At 40.1% G+C, this 9,690-nt stretch overlaps 1 protein-coding gene across 1 annotated transcript; it reads right to left on the reverse strand.

Moving 5' to 3' along the window:
• Window positions 1-494: 494 nt before the first annotated feature.
• Window positions 495-1,420, reverse strand: RTL4 (retrotransposon Gag like 4). The gene is given in 2 exon segments (XM_019632672.1): window positions 495-1,240; window positions 1,243-1,420. Coding segments are annotated over 2 exon segments (924 nt in total).
• Window positions 1,421-9,690: the final 8,270 nt, after the last annotated feature.

Genomic DNA, 9,690 nt, shown 5'->3' on the forward strand with positions numbered 1-9,690 from the left:
AGCCTCTAGTAGGGAAACATTGTTAGGATATGGAAACGCAATTAAGACTTCAGCCCAGAGTCCTAAAAGAGGGAACAATGAAGGTGAGGGTGAGAGGCATAAGCCCAATCTTAGGCACAAAATACTTGAGCCAACAATCTCAACCCAGATCTCATCTATTGGTAGGGATGGGGTTCCTAATGTACTGTAAAGGGTTGTTTTCACTGGCAAAGACTAGTCAGAATTTTGCCTGCAGGCTTTCAGTACTCAGGAAATTTGTTCCAACTACAGAAAGTACCTATGAATTGTTTTCATCATTGTTGGGTTAGGTTTGGTGATGGGTTATCAAATAAACAATATTTGGTTATTTAAATTTCCAGAAGCACATAAGTTATGACTGTGTAAAGTGATATCACAGTTCCCCATCTGTATTTTAAGTGTTAGTGCAGTATATAAATCAGTAAGGCTGGAGGTACAAGGGGTGTAAGTTTATAAATGAATTGCCTGGGCTCCTTTTACTTGTGAGCTGGGTTATTTGTCCTTGCTGGGGCTCAAAATCATTTGGCAAGACAATCTCCTATGAAGTGACCAGCCTGGCTGCAGTAGAGGTACAACTGAGTTTCTTCCTGGTGAGCTCTTTTTGTTGGGGTGAGAGATGGCTGATTTCCTCTTAGCTGTATAGGTTCTTCCCTGGGTGGTGGACCTGTGGGGCTGGAGAGGGTTTGGTGGTGGATTAGGGAAGCCAACACTGGGAGCTGGACCTCAGACTGTAAGAGCTCTGGCCTGTCACTACATTTCTTGTTCAACTGAATATACTGAATGATCAGGTCTGGGAGGTTGTCCATCATAACTCCGCCACTGACTCCATCCTGAATGGGGTCAGCTAGTCTCTCTTGGAAGTGATCACTCTGATTGGCTTTATTATAAATCAGATTTTGAGCAAAAAGCTTCTTAGTAGCATCCTACTAAGAAGAGTTGTCCCCTTTGTTAACATTAGCATTCATCAGGTTCATTTCCTGTTTTTTGGACTCACCAAATGACTGCTTGAACTCAAGAACAAAGTTCTCATATTGCTTCAACAGAGCACTCTGGTCAGGTCTAGATATGATCCCACAACTTTCCCTCTGCTGAGATATGTAGTAAAAAAAAAAAACGACTTGGGCATCATCTGCAGGACTGCGGATCTTGAGAGTTGTCAAGTAGTTAGTCACCTGAACAAGAAACCCTGAGAGTCTAGCAAAGTCACCATGAAATTGGGAGAGTGGTCAAGTGAGCAGGGTACAGGCATCATTGGTGTTTCCAGGGCAGGAATGACTTTTCCCCTCAGAGTAGCATTTCCCTCAGTCAGGTGCCATACTTGTGGCTGCAGAATCAGATTCTCCACCCAGAAGGAGGAATGCTCTACTTGCAATGTAGGTGATGATTCTATGTGGGTATCCATTATATCACCTGGAACTAAGTATAATTGAGTATTCATACTGGAGACAAATAGGAAGACATTGTATTTGCTCTGTCATCAAACAGACAGTCTAATGTGCAAGTAGTCAAAGCTGTTAGCTATGAGGTCACAAGGGGATGCTGAGAGCTGAGTTGGAGAGATGCCAAAAATTGCTGTCCACTACTCAGTGTTGCCCCTTCTTTATGGAGAATGCCAATGTTCTGCACATTCAGAAGAAATAAATTACCTTAGGACACATAGAGGATTTTGAATTAAGAAGATAAATATAAAAGTCACAGTAGATTTCTCTTCCCAATTCCCTTCCTTATAATACAGGGGCAATTTGCCCTCAGGCTAAGCCTTTGGTTCTAAAGCATCTTTTTCTTCCCAAGAGAATCAAAGACTTTTAAAATCAATAGTGATCTTAGAGATCATTCAGGCAAAATTCATAATTTCTCAGATGAGGAAACAGAGACCCAGAGAGGTAAAAATGTTTGCCCAAGATAACACAACTAGTTAATATTAGAGACGGCATGCTCATCAGGACTGCTGTCCAAAACAGCACTTCCTCTAGAACCATAAATATGCTCATTTGCATGTACTACTTGGGCATGATGATGGTTCATGCCCCTTGTTACTTAATGTGATCAAAGAACCAATAGTCTTTGCATTACCAAGAAGGTTGTTAGATATGCAAACTCTCAGGTCCCATCCCAGACTTACTAAATCAGTATTTCACTTTAATAAGATCCCCAGGTGATTCAAATATGCATTGAAGTTTCAGAAGAGCTGCCCTACTACAGAGCACTTAGCTTGAATTGGAATAATCACTAATTGGACTTGACTCTCAGTGCCCTAATCCTAGCCAGCATTTCTGTGGAAATCAAATTGCTTTGATGGTAGTTTATTCATTTTTTCTGACTTCCTAGTTCCTGTCTGTGTTCATATTTGGTTGTTATGGAGATAATTAAGACATCACAAGCAAGATGAAGAGGTGAGGTTGAGAAACTAGCAAACAAGAACAAAATTACTTACAAGTATAAATATTAAAATATTTAGCAGTCATACAGACCCAGGAGTCCCAAACAAGATAAATCCCAATAGGTCCACACCAAGACATATTATAATTAAAACGGCAAAGGGTAAAGTCAAAGAGGGAATCCTAAAAGCAGCATGAGAAAGACAACTAGTTAATTACAAGGCAACTTCCATAAGACTAACAGCTGATTTCTCAACCGAAACTTTGCAGGCCAGAAGATGCTGGCAAGAAATATTCAAAGTCATGAAAAGCAAGGGATCACAACCAAGATCACTCTACCCAACAAGGCTATCATTTAAAATTGAAAGAGAGATAAAAAGCTTCCCAGTCAAGAAAAAGTTAAAGGAATTCATTACCACCATGCCAGTATTACAACAAATGTTAAAATAACTTCTTTAAGAAGGAGAAGGGATAAAACAAACTAACCAAAGAAGATAAAAATATGAATAATAAAATAGCAATAATTATGTACCTATCAATAATCACTTTAAATGTAAATGGATTAAATGCTCCAATCAAAAGACATAGGGTAGTTGAATGGATAAGAAGACAAGACCCATGCATACGCTGTCTACAAAAGACCCACCTCAGATTGAAAGACACATATAGACTGAAAGTAAATGAATGGAAAAAGATATTTCACACAAATCCAAATGAGAAAAAATCTGGGGTAGAAATACTTATATTGAACAAAATAGACTTTAAAAATAAGACTAAAATAACAGACAAAGAAGGACATTACATAATGATGAAGGAAGGGATCAATCCAACAAGAGGACATAACCCTAGTAAACAACTATACACCCAACACAGGAGCACCTAACTATATAAAAAATGATGACTGACATAAAGAGAGGGATCAACAGTAACACAATAATAGTGGGGGACTTTCATACCCCATTGACAACAATGGACAGATTTTCTAGACAGAAAATCAACAAGGAAATAGCAGCCTTAAATGACAAACTAGACCAGATGGGTGTCATTCACATTTTTAGAGCACTTCACCCTAAAGCAGCACCATATAACTTTTTCAAGTGCACATGTAACATTTTCCAAGATAGACCACATGTTAGGCCACAAAACAAGTATCAATAAATTTATGAAGATTGAAATCATATCAAGCAGCTTCTCTGACCACAATGGTATGAAACTAGAAATCAATTACAAAGAAAACCTCCTGAAAAATCACACAAACACAGGAGGCTAAATAACATGCTACTAAATAATGAATGGGTCAACAATTAGGTCAAGATAGAAATCAAAAGATACCTTCAGAGCAACGAAAATGAAAATACAACCACACAAAATCTATGGGACACAGCAAAAGCAGTTCGAAGAGGAAAATTCATAGCAATGCAGGCCTACATCAAGAAATAAGAAAAATCTAAAATATACAGTCTAACTTTACACATAATGGAACTGGAAAAGAACAGCAGACAAAACTGAAAAGATCAGGTGGACACAAATGAAATAGAGGCTAAAAAAACAATTAAAAAAATCAATGAAACCAAGATCTGTTTTTTTGAAAAGATAAACAGAATTAATAAACCTTAAATGACACACATCATGAAAAAATAAAGAACACCCAAGTAAATAAAATAAAAAATGAAAGAGGAGAAGTGACAATGGACATCACACACAAAAAAATTGGCATCTCGCTCCCTGCATCTCTAGCCCGAGCAAAGGCAGAATTCTCTGGCCAGGCGACTGGGGGACAGAGAGAGGAGTGTGAGAGCAGAGGAACAGTCTGTCCGCGCCTGCAGCTGCGGAGCTGTGGATTAGTTCCCACAGCTCACTCCCTGAACCTCCGGCCCGCACACTAAGACAGAATCCTCAGGCCGGGCGAGTAGGGGAATGGAGAGAGGAGTGCATGACCAGACACAGTCTGTCAGTGCCCGCAGCTGTGGAGTGGTAGGTTTCCAGGACGTGGTGGAGTTGTTTGCACCATCAGGGCAAGCTCAGCCTATGGGCTGACTGTCCCGCCAGGAGTGCGACGGGAGTCCGAGGTGGCGTGGACTCTGAGGCACAAATCTCAAACCAGCTGAGCAGGAGAAAAGGGAAGTGAGAAGTGTGGAGATGCAGCCCACCCCCCACAGCTGTACAGTCATGAGATGCAGCGCCAGGAGAGCAGCAGGGGCTCTGCTGGAGTGTGGGAGCTCACAATGGTGAGGGGTTTTTTTTTCTTTCTTTCTTTCTTTTTTCCCCCCTTTTCTCTCAGACAGGAAAAACAACTGCATAGATAAGAGCCCACCCTCACCCTCCCTCAGAAACCTTGGACCCCATCCTGCCAGAGCCTGAGGCTGACCCTTGAAGAGAGGAGTAGTGTCAGAACAAAGGTGCTCCTACTCCCTGGGGGTTGAGAAACTTTACATGAGAAGAGGCTGCGGGAGTGTGCGCCTAAACACACCATCCCCGCCCCCACCACTCCTGCGAGGCTCAAGAGGCAGAACAACTTCAGCTGCTGGGTCACTCAGGCCTTCCGGGCAAGAGGCTCCTAGCAGCTCTGAAATCTCCACCTCACCCACCCACCACCACCAGCTCCCAGTGGAAAGAGCGCCTGAAAATGCAAATCCAGCCCTCTGGCTGTGTAGAACTCAGAGTACCTCTGGGCAGGCAGGAGCAGAAACAGCACTGACTTTGTAAAAAAACTACCAATCACACCTCATAACCCCACTCATCTAAAATAGAGCTGCATTACCAGGCTCACTCTAGGTGCCAGGTGGCTGGTTCTGCCCCCATAAGACACAGAGGAGTTTGTGTATAGCAGAAGAAAACGTGGGGAGAGCTTGGCGGACTTCAGCCAAGATTGGCACTGGTTATTTCTTGTATTTTCTCCCTTTTTTATTGTTTGTTTTTGTTTTGGGCTTCTCTTTTGGTGTGTTATATTGTTGTTGTTAGTTGGGTTCTCTTAGATGTTTTTGGGGTGGTTTTCACTGGTTGCTTGTGTTGGTTGTTGGATTCTTCTATTTCATTAGTATTTTTAGTTTTTTATATAGGCATATATAAAGGTTCATATATGTGGATATATATGTCCATACATATGGGGGTGTAGACATTTATATTTTTTTTCTTATTTTTTCCTCTTTCTTTCCTTCTCTTTTACCCTCTCTCTCTCTCCCTTCTTTTCTGCTTCCTTGTCACAGCTCGACTTTGCTTCCTTCTTTCCATTTTTTCGGCAAGTTTCTGTTGTTGTTGTTGTTATTTTAAGGGTGTTGCTATTTTGTTTCTTGCATTTATTCTATTTTTTAGCTTATTATATTTTATTTTATTTTGTTCTGCTATTTGTTCCTTGCTTTTTTTTTGTAGTTGTTGTTTTGTTTATTTTGGTTTGTTTTCTCCTTTTGTATGATTGATATTTTCTGTACCTGTTGAGTGTAAAGTGATGGTTGTTTGGTACATCAGACAGTATCTGGTTACCTTTGGTGGCTGTTGTGGCTGTGCTTATTGATCTGTTTTGCCCTAAAACCTGATCTGCAGCGGGGCCCAGTGAAAAAAAACACAAGAATCATCACACCCAGAGACCAACTTTAGATAAAACCAGAGCATTACAGGGTCTGAACTACAAGATCCAAACTCAAAAGGAAATTGCTACAGACACAACTCCCATAGAGGCCAAGCCTCATTAGAGTGGTCAACCCTCACACAACAGCTTATAAACTTAGGACACAGCTAAATCTCATGGCTAGTCAGCATGGGAGTCAAGGCCACCTACTGACAAGCTGAAAGCAATCAAAACTAGACCTCAACAGGAGAAGGCACACAACTAGACCTCAACAAGAGAAGGAACACCTCTGGTACACACACACAGGAGAAAAGGGAGTCTGAGTAATTCAAATATAAAGGACACATATCACATAAGTCCACCCAGAAAAGACGGAGAGACCTAGGGGATCTACCTATGTCATTGAAGCAAACATAAAGAATAAGCCAGAATGGGGAAACAAAGAAACACATCCCAAATAAAACAACAGAAGAAACCTCCTGAATCAGTGAAACAAGAGGAAATAGAGGTAAACAACTGATCAGAGACAGAGTTCAGAACACTGATTATTAGAATGTTCAAGGAAATTAATGAGAATGCAAAGAAGGATAGAAAAAGCATGAAAAACAACCAGCTGGAAATAAAGAATTCAATTACTGAATGAAATAACAAACTCGATGGAATTATTAGCAGATTGGATGAAGCAGAGGATCAAATCAGTGACTTAGAAGACAAGACAGCAGAGAACATCCAAGCGGAACAACAAAAATAAAAAAGAATAAAAACATTGAAAATAGTTTAAGAGAGCTAGCCGACAACATCAAATGCAACAACATGTGCATCATAGGAATACCAGAAGGAGAAGAGAGGGAGAAAGGGATCGAGAACATATTTGAAGTAATAATGTCTGAAAACTTCCCTAAATTGGCAAAGAAAATTGACATACAAGCACCAGAAATGCAGAGAGTTCCAAACAAGATGATCCCAAACAGACTCACACCAAGAAACATTATAGTGAAAATGGCAAGGGTTAAAGACAAAGACAGAATCCTAAAAGCAGCAAGGGACAGGCAGCAAGTTACATACAAGGGCACCCGCATAAGATTATCAGCCGACTTTTCTACAGAAACTCTGCAGGCCAGAAGGGAGTGGCAGGAAACATTCAAAGTGATGAAAAACAGAGGTCTACGACCTAGATTGCTTTATCCAGCAAGGTTAACATTTAAAATTGAAGGAGAGATAAAGAGCTTCCCAGAAAAGAATAAGTTAAGGAATTTATTGCCACCAAGTCAGCATGGTAGGAAATGTTAAAAGGGCTTCTTTAATCAGAGAAAAGAGAAAATCAACCTAACTAATGAGACCAGGAACACAAATAACAAAATGGCAATAACTATGCACCTATCAATAATCACTTTAAATGTGAATGGATTAAATGATCCAAACAAAAGACATAGAGTGGCTGAGTGGATAAGAAAACAGGACCCATGCATATGCTGTTTACAAGAGACTCATCTCAGATTAAAAGACACACAGAGACTGAAAGTAAAGAGATTAAATAAGATATTTTACACAAATGAAAATGAGAAAAAGCTGGGTAGTAATACTTATTTCAGAGAAAATAGACTTTAAAATGAAGACTACAATATAAGAGAAAGAAGGGCACTACATAATAAGAAAGGGATCTATTCAGCAAGAGGACATAACCCTAGTAAACATCTATGCACCTAACATAGGAGCCCTTAAATATATAAAACAGATTTTGACAGACATAAAGACAGAGATCAACAGTAACACTATTATAATAGGGGATTTCAACACCCTGCTATCACCAATGGACAGATCCTCCAGACAGAAAATCAAAACAGAAACAGTGGCCTTAAATGACACTTTAGACCAGCTGGATTTAATCGATATTTTTAGAGCATTTCACCCCAAAGCTACTGAATATACATTCTTCTCAAATGCACATGGAACATTTTCCAAGATAGAGCACATATTAGGCCACAAAACAAGTCTCAATAAATTTAAGAAGATTGAAATCATATCAAGCATCTTCTCCAACCACAATGCTATGAACCTAGAAATCAATTTCAAGAAGAAATCCGGAAAGCACATAAATACATGAAGGCTAAATAATATGCTACTAAATAGCGAGTGGGTCAAAAATGAGATCAAGGAGGAAATCAAAAAATACCTTGAGACAAACGAAAATGAAAACACCACAACCCAAAATCTCTGGGATGCAGCGAAAGCAGCCCTAAGCGGGAAGTTCATAGCAGTTAAACAAGCAAGAAAAATTTCAAATCAACAGGTTATTCTTACACTTCAGGGAGCTGGAAAAAGAACAGCAAAATAAGCTGAAAGGGAGCACAAGAAAGGAGATAATAAAGACCAGAGTGGAAATAAACGAAATAGAGACCAAATAAAAAATACAAAAGATTGGGCTGGCCGAGTGGCGCGAAGGTTAAGAACTCGCTTGGGACGCCAGAGGGCCCCGGTTCGATCCCACATATGAGGGCCAGTGACACTGCCCTCCACAGCTAAGATGCTGAACAGCTCAACCTGGAGCTGGGCTTCCATGAGTCGCCGGCGACGGCGTAGGCTGCAGTCCCTGTGGCAGTGGGTTGCCATGGGCTACCATGTGTAGCCAGCATCCAGCATGAGCGGCCAGCAGCCGCAGTGAGTGGCCATCCAGAAGCTGGCAACTGATCTGCCTCGCCAGAGAAGAGCGCAATGATGGTGCCAACTTGGGCCAGTGAAGCAACATCCTCCACAACTAGATTGAAGAACAAAACGACAGCAACTTGTCTGTTCCCCTTCCCCCAATTCCCCAGCAATGTTCCCATCCCCCCAATTCCCCAATAAAAATCTAAGAAAAAAAACAAAACAAAAGATCAACAAAACCAAGAGCTGGTTCTTTGAGAAGATAAACAAAATTGAAAAACTCTAGCTAGACTCATCAAAAAAAAGAAAAAGAAAAAGAAAAAAGAGAGAGGGATCAAATTAGTAAAATCAGAAATGAAAGAGGCAAAGTAACAACAGACTCCACAGAAATACAAAAAATCTTAAGGAATTACTATGAGCAACTATATGCCAACACATTTGACAATCTGGAAGAAATGGATAATTTCCTAGAAGCATACAACCTTCCAAAGCTAACCCAAGAAGAAACAGAAAATCTGAATGGACTGATTACCACCAAGGAAATTGAATCAGTAACCAACAAGCTCCCAACAAACAAAAGCCCCGGACCAGATGACGTCACAAGTGAATTTCCCAAACATTCAAAAAACAATTATTACCTATTCTTCTGAAACTATTCAGAAAAATCCAGAAGGACGGAAGGCTCCCAAACTCTTTCATCTTGTTTGTTTGTTTTTTTGTGGAGGGCAGTGTCACTGGCCCTCCAAACTCTTTCTATGAAGCCACAATCACCCTGATTCCAAAACCAGACAAAGACAGTACAAAAAAGGAAAACTACAGGTTGATATCTCTGATGAACATAGATGCAAAAATTCTCAACAAAATCTTAGCAAACAGAATTCAACAATATATTAAGAAGATCATACATCATCACCAGGTGGGCTTCATCCCTAATATGCAAGGGTGGTTCAACATCTGCAAATCAATTAATGTGATACACAACATCAACAAAAATAAAAATCAAAATCATGTGGCCATATCAATAGATGCAGAAAAAGCATTTGACAAAATACAGCATCCATTTATGATAAAAACTCATAGCAAAGT

This window comes from Hipposideros armiger, unplaced genomic scaffold, assembly GCF_001890085.2.
Source record: "Hipposideros armiger isolate ML-2016 unplaced genomic scaffold, ASM189008v1 scaffold_1162, whole genome shotgun sequence".
NCBI classification, from domain to species: domain Eukaryota; kingdom Metazoa; phylum Chordata; class Mammalia; order Chiroptera; family Hipposideridae; genus Hipposideros; species Hipposideros armiger.